Source organism: Haliaeetus albicilla, chromosome 18 (genome assembly GCF_947461875.1).
Source record: "Haliaeetus albicilla chromosome 18, bHalAlb1.1, whole genome shotgun sequence".
NCBI lineage: Eukaryota > Metazoa > Chordata > Aves > Accipitriformes > Accipitridae > Haliaeetus > Haliaeetus albicilla.
Window position 1 is genome coordinate 1,031,810 of NC_091500.1, and position 16,249 is coordinate 1,048,058.

The 16,249-nt window shown below is 45.6% G+C and overlaps 1 protein-coding gene across 6 annotated transcripts; it reads left to right on the forward strand.

Annotated features, from left to right (window-relative positions):
* The first annotated feature begins 76 nt into the window (after positions 1-76).
* HADHB (hydroxyacyl-CoA dehydrogenase trifunctional multienzyme complex subunit beta) lies at positions 77-15,227 on the forward strand. Of its 6 annotated transcripts, none has more exons than XM_069805406.1 (16): positions 77-125; positions 1,921-2,003; positions 2,390-2,431; positions 3,908-4,007; positions 4,643-4,687; positions 5,969-6,068; positions 7,315-7,402; positions 7,994-8,181; positions 9,501-9,681; positions 10,790-10,911; positions 12,237-12,316; positions 12,409-12,456; positions 12,872-12,959; positions 13,531-13,605; positions 14,110-14,274; positions 15,092-15,227. In XM_069805406.1, the coding sequence occupies exons 2-16, from the start codon at positions 1,937-1,939 to the stop codon at positions 15,125-15,127; spliced, it is 1,425 nt and encodes a 474-aa protein (XP_069661507.1). In that variant the 5' UTR covers positions 77-125; positions 1,921-1,936; the 3' UTR covers positions 15,128-15,227. The 6 variants fall into 6 exon arrangements, with proteins under 6 accessions (XP_069661507.1, XP_069661509.1, XP_069661508.1 ...); XM_069805408.1 differs by having other exon boundaries at positions 85-125; positions 3,911-4,007; XM_069805407.1 differs by lacking the exon at positions 77-125 and adding an exon at positions 209-232.
* Positions 15,228-16,249: the final 1,022 nt, after the last annotated feature.

Here is a 16,249-nt window from a genome sequence, read left to right on the forward strand (position 1 = left end):
GCAGGGGGCTGCGGAATGGGCTGAGTCCCTCAGGCGGGCGGTTGGGCGGCCCGGAGGGTGGGGCGGTAGCGGGGCCCTTCCTGAGTGGCGGCGCGGTGGCGGGGGGGTGCTGGGCGCTGGCGGAGGTGAGTGGGCGGTTTGGGGGGGGGCGGTGGGGGCTGCTGAGGTAGTGTGGGGTATGTGTCCGTGTCCTGGAGTCCCGGGTGGGGTGAGGGAGGCGTGAAGTGTGGTGGTGAGTTGTGGTGTGTGTGAGGGGAGGTGTACGGGGGGCGTGTTGCTTAATTTTGGGGGGGGGATGTCTGGTGGGGTGCGTGAGGCCCCGTGAGTCTGTACGGGGGGGGTGTGGGGGGTGTGGTTGTCCGTTCGTGGCGTGTGTGCGGCCGAGAAGTGTGTGCGCGCGGTGGCTGTGGACCGTGGGGGGGGTGAGGAGCGGGTATGGGGGGGGGGTGAGGAAGAGGAGGAGCGGGTGTGTAGTGTGTGTGTGGGGGTGTAGCTTGTTTGCGCTGTGAGTACAGGGTGTGGTTGTGTAGGGTGTGAGTGTGAGCGCCTGAAAGGTGTTGCGGTGTGTACAAGGGTCGGGGTGTTGCGTGCGTGGAGGGAGGAAGGGGGGCAGGGGCTGTTGTGCAAGTGGGGCCGATGCTGCAGGGTCTGGAAGGAGCTTTGGCCGGATCGATTTGTGTGTGTGTGTGTAGGGCTGTCTCGTTGGGGTGCCAGGGGAGCAGCTGGCTGTTGAAAACGGGGATAGCACGCGTTGTGGGGGGGCGAGGTCGGTGGGTGTGTTGTGAGGAAGAGCGGCTGTGCAGTCTGCAGGGTCTGGGTCTGGTTTGGGTACCTGGAGAGGAACAGTTTTTTCAGTTGGGCCAGGAAGATTTGGGGAAAAGCTTTGATCAGGTATGTGGAGGGAGCTCTGCACAGATGGAGGAGGAGCGCTCTTGCAGAGAGACGACACGGAGAAGCATACTATGGAGGAAAAGTAGAAGGAGGTCTGTTTTGAGGACCTTTACTGATGTGAGGAGCCTAGGTTTGGTTTGCGGGATACCAGTGTAGCCAGAGCGGGCTGGGGAATGAGGAATGCTGCATGGCATGCTGCAGGTGCAGAGCTGTAGGGTGTGAGATGTAAAAGTGGAAGGGGGTGGCTGGCAGCTTACACTGAGTTTTGCGAAGCTGTAGAGAGCTGCGATACCTGGGTGGGCTGGGCTTGGGGCTGCAGGTGTTTCCCTAACCCTCTAGGGAAAGCGTGTTTATTTGGGAGAGAGAGTGCTGTTAGCTTGAATGCTCAAAGCGTGACAGAGTGAGGTAAATGTTGCTGCCAAGTAGCCAAAGAACTGGAGCTGTGAGGACCATTTTTTGCCTTGGGCAATAAAAACTGCAGATGAGGATTTGTTTCTAGGGAAACCCTATTTTAGACTGAGCTTTAGGAAAGCTACAGAGGAAGTTTTGGGGGTAGCAGATACCAACTTGTTCTGCTTTCCATGGGGATACGCGACAGAAGTTACTGAGGTTAGTATCAACGGTTAAAACGAGGGGTAGTGGCATGAAATTGTGCCAAGGAGAGCACATCAGGAGAGTCACGCTGGCAGCAAGATTGGCTGGGCACTGGGACAATTTTCCAGTGGGGAAGTGGTGGAACAGTTATTGGGAAGGGAATTGAAAACTGCACTGGCTGTTGTTAGTACAGTGCTGGGTCACTGGGGAGTTGAGTATTTATTTACAGGAACATTTGCAGGCCACAGTTGTAAGCCAGACTCCTTGTGTGTTAGATGCTGTTCAAAAAGTGTAATAGGAAGTAATTCGCTGTGCTGCTGCCCTTGGAGTGTCTTCTCTTTCTTTGCTTTTTTGGCTCTGTGTGAAGCAGGCAGATCGCTTCCCCTGAAATTGTTCTGAGTAGAGCAGATTGGACTAATATCAGTCTTTCTCCAGCTCTCTAGATATCAAAATGAGTTCCATGCTGACCCATGCCATCAGAAACCTCCCTGCTTCCTCAGCATGGGCTGCCAGGGTCTGTAAGTATCCTTATATTTATTAAAAGCTTGAATTGGTAGGTATAAAGTTCTGGTTTAAGTTTTGGGTTTGGAATGGATGCTTGTATCTGAATATCTATTCTGTTGTCATCTTAAAAAAGATTACAATGTTTTTTTTTAAATAACTAATTCCATTGTTGCCATATTTGTCCCTTACCACATCAGGTGTGGGAGGAATCTCATGTTAACGGGTAATACGAACTGTGTTGTTTTTACAAACAGACTAAACTAAAAAATATCTCACAGATGTTCAGGTGCAGTTGTCTTACTACGACATTATCTTATTTTTTTTAACAGTTCTTACAGAAACTAGGAATGTTTTTAACATTGCAGGTTTGACATACCCTATTTTTTTGTTTATTTTTCAGTTGCTCGATCGCTCAGCTGCTCTTCGCAGTTACAAGCTGCAGGTAAAGCAAAAACACCAGGAATCTCAGTGGGTCTGTGCTAGAGAAGACTATTTTTGAAGCTGCCTCCCTTTTTCAGAGTCTCATTCTATATAAATCTCAGAAATACAGTGCAGACAGCCTTGGTTCAAGAAAGTTGCAAAAAATAAAACCACAGGCAAGCCACTGTTCGCAGCAGAGTCCTCTCAACCTCTGAATGCCCCTCGCTCCCAGCAGCTATGCCTAGTCCACAGCTTATGCCCCGTTGTCACCTGATTGCTATTTCTAGAATCTAGAGAGGCTAAGCTTGGGGTTTATAAGCTGTCCGGGCATAACCAGATTGCTTGCCCAGAGGGGAAGGGGTTGTCCCTGACAAGGAGAAGCTTGTGGAATTAGCTCTGAAGTCCAGTGAGACCAATAAGAGGCTCGGGTCTTGGCGGAGCTGCTGAGCACACACAATTATGTGGGTTTTTAGCTGTGGCCTTTAGTGAGCCGTGGGGGTGATCTGGCATTCTGGGCTTCATTGTCAGGGGGTTGCTTAGGTGACTAATGCTTTGAGCTGCCTGGATTTTGGAAACTGGCCTAGACAGCAGCTCCCCCTCATCTCCTTGGCTTTGAGCAGAGAGTCTTCTATAACCCAAGAACAGTACTGGAGTTTCATCCTGGTGCTCACGCTTGCTTGAGTATTTAGCTGGACTTAATCTGCTTTTACATGTCTTTGTCCTTTTCCTGCTTGTAAAGGAGCTGCCCCATGCTGCCGTATATGCTCATTAAGATTTGCAGGCCTGATTGGATTAGGAAATTCTTACTGAATTATTTGTTAATCATCGCTCCAGAAGAGCTCTGACAGTGGCTCGTTGAATGATATTTTATCATGGCATGCTTTATCTTGAACCTGAGATGCTCGGACACCTTATGGAGAAGTAGCAAGTTACCCACAGCAACTATGTGTGCTCTTCTTGCTACTACTTTCCTATGGAATTGAAAGTTAGTTGACTTCTTGAATTGTGTTTTGATTTACCTTGAATTATCTCACCTTTACTGTGCAGTAAAAGCACATACATAGGCAGTTACTGTGGAAGGTGGATTATTGTTTGCAGTCCTTGCTGCTCCCCAAGTGAGAGATCTTACTCAGGCTTTGAATTTGGTCTGCCTCATTCATGTTGTAAGCTGTATGGCATTTTGAGGTATGTCTTCCTGCAGTGTTCTTGTCAGTGGTAACAGAGCCTGGGAGTCGTGTGCCTGTGTTCTCAGCTGTACCATTGTCTCTGTAGCTATAGATGAATCTCTCTGCTGATGGGGGACGTACTGAGTTGTTAAATCATTTTTCACAGATCACATAATTAGCCAGACAGAGACAAGATTACAGCTCAGGTGTCCTATCTACTCTACTTTTGACTTAAGCACCAGAACAGAACCATTTCCCTAGTTTTCTAGTAGTTTTTATGGGGTCTTACTTTAAGCTTACTGGTATTCTTGTTAACATCCCTTCTCTCTTAGCAGTCCAGCCTAAGAGTAAGAAGACCTTAGCCAAAAGTGGTGTGAAGAATATTGTTGTGGTAGAGGGTGTCCGTATTCCATTTTTGCAGTCTGGCACCTCGTAAGTATAAAATAAGAAGAAAATGCATGTTGACTTCGTTAATAGTAGAATCTTGCTGTGAAAAAAGTTGGTTTACTTGTTCTTCTTGATGTAGTTATGCTTAAAAGTAGTGAAGTGGCAATGAGTTAGGCTGCTACAGTTGTTCCAGCTTACCTAATGAAAACACATGGTTTGAAGAAGATTGTCCATATATATGAATTCTAAGAAGAATCGAGGATTTATGTTGCATATCTAGAGGAAGCGGTTGGTGAATTTGTAGCCAATAAAGCAACAGGTGTCACAAAACTAGCAGGACAGGTGCAGAGAATCTGCTGTAGACTCTTCTTACTAGACTGTTATGCCACCAAATTCACAGCTGAATTAGGACCAGACCTAATTCTTAGTTAGGATGGGTAGAGGATTTCTTTATTCTGTTACTGCTGCTTTTCAGTGTTTTTATACAGCGATTGTGTGCTGACCTATACACAGATAGTCTTCTCAACCTGGGGTATGAAATGTTTGATTATAAATGCAGTGGAGCATTTCTGGTGTGTCACCAGTTCTTTGCTGCTGATGGGCGCTTACAGTGGTAAAGTAGACATTCTGTATCCATTTCTGACACTCCTAAGTTTCTGCCTCTCTTCTTTAACTTCCAGGTATGCAGATCTTATGCCACATGACTTAGCAAGAGCAGCACTGCAGTAAGTAAATTGAATACTAGAAGGGCCCAGAGAACTTGCTGAACTGCTGGGGTCCCAATGTTGGTACCGTGGCTTCAACAGATTTGAAAGCCAAGGCTCTAGCTTTGTTTCTGAATGATACGATCCTGGTGCTTCATTTTTCATGGTCTACCACCACCTTAGTAGGTGGCTTAAGCAGTAGGGTTTACAATAGGCTTGTGTTAAAGTATATTGTTACAAAAAGATGGCATTGCTGTCCTCCTGGACAAATTTTAGTTAATTTTAATTCTGACTGTAATTTTCTAAATACAGAGATCGTAGCTACTGTTGAGGTGTGCTTACAATTTGTGGGAAAAACAATCTGGGCAATGCAGAGGAAACTATGTGGCAAGAAGAATAACAAGCTAATTCTGTCATCTTGCCTGTCCCTCCCATTCTGCAGTGATTTGACAAAAGCTGTAGGTCATTAGCAGTGGGCTTGTTTTGTTGAGAGGCAGGGGAAAGTGCCGTTGAAAAGAGAGAAGGCTTTACCAGAGGGGGAAAAGAGATTTCAAGGCCTAAGGAAAGATCATGAGGTTGGGTGTGGTCACGCCAAATCTGAATGCTATGGTTAGCTAAGGCAGGCTAATTGGTTGACAGGCAGTGTGTTGGTCATGCGTGGGGGCTGTGTCCTGGACTTTGAGGAGGTTTTAGTGTGCTGCGGAAGAGAAGTTATTGATTGAGGTGCCTTTAGTTTAATTTTTATGTGGCACTTTGTAGTGCATGAAATTACATTTGAATCCCATTTGCCTTAAATGACTGCCTGCAATGGGATTTGCACAGCAAAGGTGTTTGTCAAGATGTTCTGGCAAGTTATGCATTATGTTTTCTAATGAACTGTGAAAACACACTGCTTATTTTCTGTATGTCTTTATTGAAGTTTTACATGTTCCTACACTGAAGATGATTGGCTTTGTTACCTCTTAAGGCTCTCTCCCTTTAATTTTGATGTCAGAATACTCCAAATTGGGCAAAATACTAACAACCACTTCGGGGCTGAGGCAGGGCTAGAGTAGTTGCTTTCATGAAATTATGTAATCATTTATTGTGATATTATCACCATGATTATTTGCAGTCCTTAGTCAATTACACTTTTCATTAAGTACATATGCACACAAGATTTCTTCTGAACTAGGGGCAGAAGATTTGGCTCCATTGTTGCCTTGTTCTCCAGCCAAGCTGGCGGAAAGAGGATGTTTGAGGACTGTGACAAGGTTATTGCTTACATGGTGCAAATTCTGTTTGTTTTCATCTTCTCTGTAGGGGGTTGCTGAACCGGACCAGTGTCCCAAGGGATGTTGTTGATTACATTGTTTATGGCACAGTTATCCAGGAGGTGAAAACAAGTAATGTTGCCAGAGAGGTGAGTTACATGCAGCATTTCCCCTGTGAGTCTGATTTCTGCAACTGGAACGAAGATGACAAACACTTGCAAAAAAAAAATAAAATTCCAGTGTTATGATTCATTTAAACATGATTTGAGAATATGAACTAGTTGTGCAGTATTGTCTGTCAAATAACTGTGTGGGGCTCTGCCTCCTGTTGAAATCTGCCATAGATCAAGTGCATTTTAGTGCTGTGAAGCCTCTGCTTGATTCTTCCCTGAAAGGGAAGCTTTTGTTAACGATTGCTGATCACTCAGCTCTTTACTAGTTGGACTCGCGTGCTGGCTTGTCCAAAGTACTTGAGAGGACCAGAGCAGCTGCGATATGATTGCTTTACTGTGGTATTTATTTATTTTAGTTGGCTGACCAGATGCAGCTTGTGAATGATTTGAAAAGGAGTAGCTTAGCTGCCCTCTTTTCTGGCAGTCAGAAAACACAATTTGTGTATTATACACAGAAAGAAGCTAGTCTACTGAAGGAATGTTACAGAGGCAGCATGTGATTTTCTATAACCCAGAGCCTCTGCTGTTGTTCTCTGCAACTGGGCAAAACCATGATGTAACCTGGGCTGGGAAGACTTAGGAGGTTATGAGGCTCTCCAGTTCCATCGGCAGCTTTAGCCTTGTCTATACAAATACTTGCTTTGATCACCTGCTGGTCAGATGAGGCTGCGGTGTAATTTTAACTTGGGAACAGCTGTTGAACTTTAAACTAGTTGGCCATGTCTCAACTAGGGAAGGTCTTGCTGTGAGCAGTTCTCCCGTGATGGGAGGCTGTGCTCTTAGCTGGGTCAAACAAGGTGCTGCATTCTGAACTGCAAGAAATGTTTTCTGTTCTGTGTAAAGCAAATCACAGTGCCTTGTACTGAGGGGTCTAAATAATTACTTTCACGTGCTACCTTTGCAAATAAGGTGAAGCAAAGATGATGTCAAGTAGTTGGAAGCTCTTTTGAAATTGTGAGGTGTGTGATTGGTTTTTCCCTTTAGTAATGGGTGGGGGACCAGTGACTGTCCACATAACACGATTGAGAGCCTGGGCAGCTGCCATCTCCTCCTGTTCCCAGAGTCTGGGGAGGGGATGAACTGCTGCAGTAATTGGCTGAATGAAAACTCGATGTACTTCTTTTCCCTTTAGTCTGGAAAGGTGTGTTTCTGGGCAGAAAGTAGCTCTGACCCTGTGGAGCAAAAGGCGTAGGTTTCAACAACCATTCTTTGTTGCTCATAGGCTGCCTTGGGAGCGGGTTTCTCTGACAAAACTCCAGCCCATACAGTCACCATGGCTTGCATTTCTTCAAACCAGGCTATGACCACAGGTATGTTGGCTGGAAGAACAAGCTGTGGGTTTGAGACTGAGCTTAGCAACTCCTCTACATCACTCATCTAACTTGCACTGCTTAGTGAATATAAGTAAGCATCTGAAGACATTCTGGAATGGAAGGGAAGTTTTTGAACCAACAAACTATAATACGAATCATGTGCCTACTGTAGACCTGCCGGCAGCTTGACACCCTTTCCATTCAGCAGTAGTCTGTGCTCAGTGTGCATGTTAGCTTGGGAGGTAGAGACTACATAGTGATAAGGAAGTTGCTGCCTTTCAGGCTACTTTCATCTTTGACTTAGGCTAAACAGAGAAAAAAATTTGAGAGCTGGTTACTGTCTCAAATTGCTGAGGATATTCTCCCAACTGCTGCGTGTGACAGAGAAGTGGAAGCAAAGTTACAAAACTTGTATGATTCAGAAAATATCTGTTCACCCTGCTCAGTCTATTGTAAGCATGTATTGTGTAACTTGGCCAAAGCCAGAGGCTGGAGAAGGAAATAAAATGTGGTAGTGTCCAAGGCACTGATGGGGTAAGTATCACTTCTCCCCGCAGGTCTCATGGGAAACTCTGTCTCATTCTGCAGGTGTGGGTATGATTGCAGCTGGACAGTGCGATGTCGTCGTAGCAGGGGGTGTGGAGTTAATGTCAGACGTTCCCATTCGTCACAGTAGGAAGATGAGGAAGACTATGCTGACTCTTAACCGAGCCAAGACCTTGGGCCAAAAGCTCTCCCTGATTTCCAAAATTCGCCCTGACTACTTTGCTCCTGAGGTAATTTTTTTTCCAGGCATTTAGATATTTAGCTAAACTGTTTTATAAGGAGGTGTAAGACAAGTTGGCTTAGGTAATTTTTTTAGCCTCAGTGGAGAGGATTTAAAAAGGGTAAGGTGGCTGCCTGTGGCTTGCTTTTACCGCATCTTTGTCCTGTGCTTTAGGTTAAAACTGCAGTTGATTAATGCATCTCATAGCATTCATGACTCTCTGCTTTGTCTTCTTACATGTTGGTCTTCAGTAAACCTAACTTATTTCAAAACCTCCCTCTCCTGCAACTCCAAGACAAACTGTGCTGGAGTCTACAAAAGTAGAAGCTTTTTCCCTCTAAATATAAAAATTCTGCAAGGGTCTTAAAGGGTCAAAAGGATTTTTGTTTCCTAGGTAATAGAAGTAACATGCTTAATATCAGAGAGGAATATCCTCAGTGTATTAATATAATTGTTGTTTGATTAATGCATCTTAAATATGCCTTATGATTACTGTTCCTGGCCAAATCCTGCCAGGTGCTGAATGTGTTCAGCTCCCATGTTTGGGCCCTGATGCAAATCTGCAGTCTGCTGGCTCATGTCAGGAGCCTGCTGTAGAGGGAGCCACTCTTCTCTGTCTTGGAGGTCATGAGAGAGGTGAATTACGACCTGGTGAAGGGAAGGGAAAGCACTTCCCTCCTCACCACCACTGAGCTCTTCATAACAAAGCTGTCTGCGTCTGTGCCACTGCTGGCTGCCTTTAGCATGAGTGCAGCGAAGCACAGTGTACGTACAGCAGAGATGAGATCCAAAGTCCAAATAAGATATGAAAATTGCGGACTGAAATGCATGCAAGGATTTCCTGCCTGCTGCTGGAAGAACAAAAGCTAAGCTGAAATCACCTGCTGTCTCTGGTTTTGCTCGTAGGGGTATTTGACAAGGAGTTTTAAGGTCCCAGATGTGTTGTTTCACCTTAGCCCAAAAAGTCCAGTCACCATCTGTAGGGCAGTCCTTATTAAATGCACAGGGCAGCTGCATGTGCAAATGCAATACAGTTCTTGAACCCCTGGAGTAAGCAGCAGTCTGGACCTCATTTTTATCCCAGTCTGGACCTCATTTTTATCCATTGTTTTCCTAAAATCTTTGAAAGCGATGCTTCCTCTAATACGTTGACCAAGTCACTTCTGGTATGGTTACCATGTGTTAATTGCATAGCTCTAATATTAACTGCTCTACTTAATAAACAGAAGGGCCACGCTGGCTGACTGTGCAGGGCTTAACCAACTTCTGAACTATCTAACTGCCCAGAGCTGGCAGTTACATGTGCTGACTTTATTTTTCTGTTCTTAGCTCCCAGCTGTGGCAGAGTTCTCAACCAGCGAGACTATGGGGCACTCTGCCGATCGTTTGGCTGCCGCCTTTGGCATTTCCCGTTTGGAGCAAGATGAGTATGCCCTCCGTTCACACACACTAGCCAAGAAAGCCCAGGATGGAGGCTTGCTACTTGATGTGGTACCCTTCAAAGTGCCAGGTAAAAGTGCATGTTTCATTGCTAGCATGCACTGGTTCAATAAAGAAATATTTTATTTAGAAAAGGAGGGGAAGTACTGGGGTCAGATTCATAATGTTCTGTGTATCTGATACAAATTTTAACTCTTTGAAATGGTGTCTGTTTCTCCCTGGAAAACTACTGACATAGGAGCATGTTTCTAAACATGCATGTCAAAATATATAAACATATCCATACATATCTAGATTTTGTTGTACCCACCTCCTACTTGTGCTGATGTGGTGATAGAGCAAGGAAAATGGGAATGGTTGGACCCAAAATCCCTCTGCTCTTTCAACCAGGCAAGCGAACCTGTCTTTATACCCCAAGCTAGTAACAACAAATAGAAAGCCTGATAGATCAGGTGCTGGATAGGAAGAGCTGAAATGTGTTCTGCTTGGTGGGCTCCACCAGGCCCCACAGTCAGTGCTTTGATATGAAACAACCTGGGGAGAAACTTGAAGCTGTCCTTTCTGTGGCCTGATTTCTACCCTCATCCCCCATCAGCGACTGGACACACTTTGGTGTAATACCTATTCATTTGGGGCACACTTACTCTATAGTTAGTTTCCTAGAGAGACCGTACTTTTGTAGATCCACGGTTACATATGGTCTTTATACTGAAATTGGTACTCTTTGTTAACCGGCTTATTTAAGCAGTTGGTATAGTTGAAGATGCGTATGTTTGGTTCTTCCCAGTGCTCTTGCTTCCTCAAAACTTGGCGCATTAATGTATATTGATTTAGGCCCAGTTCTCCAATTTAGGCTTTATACTCTGAATTTAAAGTCTTTTATCAACTGGGTTTTCCATGTGGTAATTTTTTTTTCTTACAGTAAATCAATTGCAGCGCTTCATTTTTGCAGTCTTCAGAGAGAAAGTAATATAGCTTAAATTTTTAAGCACTGCTTTTTTGCCATGTTAAGTATCCTGATACCATGAATGGATTTTCCCTTTTTTCCTCCTCCCACTTGTCATAAAAAGCACAGTTTTCTGATATTTTAATTTTTTTTTTCCCCCCTGGACTCCTGATGTGCAAATTCATGTATGTTGCTGACTTTCATAGTTTAAATATGCTTTTTTCATCAACAGGCAAAGATACAGTTACCAAAGATAATGGGATCCGTCCTTCCTCAATGGAGCAGATGGGCAAGCTGAAGCCAGCTTTTGTCAAGCCGTACGGAACTGTCACAGCTGCCAACTCCTCCTTCCTGGTAATGCGTGTTCCCATCACTGTGAGCCAGAGGGGAAAACTGTCTGGTTTACCCTCTGCCTCCCATAGCATGTAGGTCAAGCTGGTATAATCTGTGGGAATGAGTTGTCTCCTTTGTGACATCACCTGCTTTTGGATTTTTCAAGGGTAACTTTGAACTGTATTATAATCTGGTGAACTTGGGTACTGGATTGTTTCATTTTAAAATCAATAACTAAAGCCCTGAAGTTTTGGTCTGTCTTACGTGTTTGCTTTTCTGTAGCTGCCTTGTGAGGGTTGGTCATTCAAAGGCACATGTAGAAATTCTGTCCCAGGATGGGATTGATCACATTGTAAGTCTAGAAGTTAGTAGTTTTAGTCTAAACCTGTCACTTTAAGGCTCGCCCTGTAATCCACAGAGGGGAAGGAGAGATTTCTGTAGCACATCTACGATGAGCTCTCTTCTGCATATGCTTCTTTTTCTCTCTTTAGTGCTTTTAAAGGAAGCTTTTTTAGATATTGAAGTCTAAGGTAGTTGTGTAAATTAGGTGAGGTGTATCTGAGCCCCAGTAGAAGGTGACTGAGACTCAGTAGAAGGTGCTTGCCACTGCAAGTCTCCCGCAGAGGGTTCGAGGTGACTGTCTTGTTCCTGCATGCAGCCCTGACAGGTTCTTGTGTGTTTAAAAGGCTGTTTCACAGTTTGTGATGAGCACTTCAAAGGAAGCAAGTAACGACTGCTGGGGCTCTTTCAGCAGCAATGCTATTTACTCCTTAGTGTTCTTGGGAACTTAGAAAAGCCTGGTAATGCCACAGCCTTGGTGTTAGGAACAGCTGAAATGCTGTTGGTGTGCTCTATGCCACAGGTCTGTAGGCCAGCTTAGGCTATTACCCCAGAAATGAGTGGTCATGTGCCAAAGCCATGATGTTCATTTTTGCAATGTGGTGAGCCTGTGGCTTGTGTTACCCCAGAATTGTACTCTGGTTTTGGAATGGAGCTGAGCGGACAGGTGAGTGTTTGGGGTAACCAGCTTGTCCTCAGGACTGGCAGGGCTTTTAGGCCTCTCTGTCCTGTTTGAAAGCAGGGGGAATTGTGGGTCTGGATTGTAAGGAAGTGCTTCAGCGATACATGTGCTAACATCGTTCAGACACCATCCGTCCATCCATCCATTGGCTCAATCATGCAGGCATGTTCTTTGTCCCATCGCAGGGGGATGTCCTGGAAGCTCTGGTTATATATGGGTCCTCTCTTGCCAGCTGCTCTGCAGGAGGGCTGTCAGGCTCGTTTTGTGTGCAGGGTGTGCTTGTTCTTCAGGCAGTCACCTCACGGGGTTTGTCTGCCTGTTTCAGACAGATGGTGCTTCAGCAGTTCTGCTCATGTCTGAGGAGAAGGCTCTGGCAATGGGATACAAACCAAAGGCCTACCTAAGGTAAAAAAGGGACTGCTCTATGTGGTCTCTGAAGTCGACTCTTGCTTCCTTCTGCTCCTCTTTCTGTTACTAATGGCATTTCTCCTGTGCAGGGACTTTGTGTATGTGTCCCAGGATCCAAAGGACCAGCTGCTACTGGGGTAGGTGATGACGATCAAGAGCATCCGCTAACAGTCCATACTAGCACAACAGCCTTGACTTGCCATTACATGTTTGTTTTTTTGGGAAGTCTCTCACGAGATAGTACATCTCTTCAGGCCTTCTCGCAAAGGTGCGAGAGCCGGTGTGTGGGGTGTGACTCAGGAGGGGGGTGGTGGCTAACATGGGAGAGCAGCTGTGCCAGAAATACCCACCCCTCTTTGCTGGGAAGCACCTCAGCATGTTGGTACTAGCAGTAGTTACTTGGGGTAGTGTTTCAGTTGGAGTGGGACAGGCAGAGAGCTGTACCGCGAACCCTAGAGAGAAGGAATGTAATGTGGGTTGCTGTGGAAGAACAGGAGGATGATGTGTGAAAACATATTCATGCAAGACTTCTCTTTCTTAACTCTTCTTCAGTCCAACATACGCTACTCCCAAAGTGCTAGAGAAGGCTGGTCTAACCATGGCTGATATCGATGTGTTTGAATTCCACGAAGCTTTTGCTGTAAGTACTCTGAACGCGAAGGATGCCTCTAACTGTAAAATGCCATTCTGTAGACACCTGGTTTTGTGTTGGTGAAAGCTCTTAAGACCTTCGTTAAATGTAGATGGGTGCGATTCTACATTTATGTCTAAATATAAGTACTGTATATATTTTAGATATGTAACGTTTTTACATTGACACCATCCATGCTAAGAGTGGCTTATGTTGCTTGAAGTCACCAAAGGAATACAGATTCTTCTAAAATAATACGTAAAAAAACAAAAAAAGTAATCTTACTTTCCCAAGACTCCTGTATGAAAGGAACCGCTTCTTTACATCATGTACTAATTGAGTTGGGGAAAGGTGTTACTGTGGTGAGGTGGCTTGTTAATTGGACATTGTCTTTTTCTAGCTAAGGTTGAGCGAACATTGATTAACAGGGCTGATCCTGTAAAATGCTTTTTTCAGTTGGCTGTGTTAGTTTTGTGGCTGTAGCTAGTGTCAGGATATCTCCTATTTGCTAGCACTGTCCGTAGGCTTTCCTCAGAGTCTGCCATTACCCTTATTAACGTTGGCCTCCCCTCCCTTTCAGGGGCAGATCCTGGCTAACCTGAAAGCTATGGATTCGGACTGGTTTGCACAAAACTGCATGGGCAGAAAGTCAAAGGTAAGACACAGTCAGGATGCTTTTATCTTTAGTTTAGTTTAACTTCAGGATTAATGGAATTCCTCGTTGCAGCGGGGTACACTAGTGCTGCAAGTCAGGGCTTTTGTTATGTTCTGCAAGGAGAAGCAATGTTTCTTGAACTCTGGGTTAGCAAATCCCAATGTGAGCAGTTTCTTTGGGAACAATGGCATTGCCGTTGTCAGCAGGAGGTGGAGGTCTAGAGCCATAATAGTAATTGTTGGAGAGGAAGTAATTAAGAACAGTGGGAGGGGCTCTGTCCTTCTGCATGCTTTCTAACAGCACGGAGTATACCTGTCTGGCTGCAGGTGAAGCAGAGTAAAGCCTTTAGCACAATTTTGTCCAGTCATCAGGCACTGGTATGTGCCAAGGAACGCTTTATATGGCCAGCCTGGACCACTGCAGGTTTGGTGGTGTTGTGAGTAGGTCAAGCAGTCTCCTTCCAGACAGGTGACTGTGTGTGTGTGTCTGTGTGTGTTCTTGCAGGTCGGAGCCCCTCCTCTGGAGAAGTTCAATAACTGGGGCGGCTCTCTCTCGCTGGGACATCCTTTCGCTGCCACTGGCTGCCGTCTAGTAATTACTGCTGCCCATAGATTGAAGAAGGAGGGAGGACAATATGGCCTGGTTGCTGCCTGTGCTGCGGGAGGGCAGGTAATGATCCTGCATGGTCTGGCACTGTTCCTCTGGAGAGGGGCAGTAATTACATTTCTGGTCCTGTCAGTACTATGAAGTCCTCTCCAGTTACACTAGGTGTGGGGGCACTTCTGAAATCCCGTGGTACTGGGTGTTCATAACGCCCTCCGGCTCGGCTGGCTGCCTCCTTATCACAGCTCGGTTTGGCGAGCTCCCTCTGCCTCGTCCGCTTTAGAGACTCTCCAGCCCATCTCGGAATCATTCCTGGGTGATAGCGACTGCAGCCCCTTGCTGCCCATATGGTACAAAAGGGGAAGGAGAGATTTCTGCCATGTTCTGAGGGTTTCCTTTGGTGACTCTCAAAGAATTCCCAAATTGTGGTTTGCGAGGATCATTCTTCTAACCTCGGGAAGAAAGATCTTTAGAAGAAAAATGGGGGCGAGACGCTTCCTACACCTCTGGAGGATGCGGATGGGAGCCCTGGTTCAGATTGCGGTGACTGGTGGCAGTTCTGTGGGGACCTAGCTGGGCTGGCCCTCTGTAACCTGAGGGCACTGGTCCCGACGTTGCCTCCACCCTGAATTCCTGGTTTGGCCCTCAGGACAGCCTGATGCGTTGGTCAGGGTGGACTCTGTTGTCTTGGCCAGCCTGAAGCACATCTGTGCTGTCCCGAAGCCATCAAACCACTGTCTGCAGAATCCTCTTAGTGAATCAGCCCTGGATTTTCATCTCCCCTTTTGTTTTAGGACGGTCAGGAGATGGGCATGTCTTGTTGGGTGTGTGTCTAATAATTAGTCTTTTCTGTGACTGTTCCTCTCTTTCTGTCTCCTTCCAGGGGCACGCGATGATAGTGGAGCTTTACCCTCAGTAACAGGACAAGGGACTGCTGAGTGGGTACTCGTATGTCCCGTGCCTGGCAATGCCATTTTAATGCACTAATAAAAACATACATACAGTCCTTCTCAGAAAGGCTTTTTGGTGGCCTTTGTAAATACCTTTTAGCTACTCAGCTGATAATTTTCAACTAATGAAGACGCTCTAAGAAATACTCCACTTCAGGAGAGCAGAAGTTAATGCGGTTCTTAGTCTCTCCGGCGTCCTTGTAACCTATCTGATTTCTACCGTAACTCTTCAATAAGCCAGATTTCTCCCCCTGGAGAAGAATGATTCCAAAGCTGTGTACAGAGGACTAAGTTTGGAGATAAAGAGAATGTAAAGTACTGGAGGTGGGTGGGCTGAGATGTGAGTTAATGTGTCCTTGTAGGGAGTAATAACTGTTCTCAGAAACGGGTTCAAACTGAGTTGGCTGATCTCATTTGTAAGGAGGAACTTCGCTGTGTGGTGTCCAAACAGCACTGGAATTAGCAAATTGCTTCTGACAAATGAGTGTCACTGATGTTAGCCACAATAAATCAGGAAAAAAAAAAAGTCTGTTTTTTATTCTTCTCTCCACTCACCTGAAATGTGTTGGGGAGGGTTTCTGTGGTGTTTGCTGTGGGGGCTGTGTGCTCTGAGGTGTCAGCAGGTGTCTGCTTTCTGAAATGGGAGACAGCTGCTGTGAAATCTGCCCAGAACCCACCTTGAGCTCCAGAGCCCCAGTGAATCATCAAAATCAATGCTTTTGAGACTGTTTTGGTAACTCCTGCTTCTCTATGGCACCTTGATTACACAATTTCAGTGTCTGGCATTTTGAAAATTCAGAAACAGGGGCAGCGTAATGCTTATGCAGAATCAAGTTGTTGGTAAACTTCAGGTGTGCAGGGTTGTGGTCTTTCTCCCAGGGTTTTGGGAAGACGAGGTGGTTGTTCTTGCCCTTTTGGTTAATGTTCTGGGTTATTTTCCTCGCTCATCTCTGTTTTTGTTAGCTGGGGATGGCTTGTGTTACTTGCCAGGAAATAGAGATTCTTCTAAAACAACTTGCAAAAACCTTCAAGTCCTTCGTATGAAAGAAACAGCTTCTGTGACCTGCCAGCTGCTGTACAGCCCTGCAGCT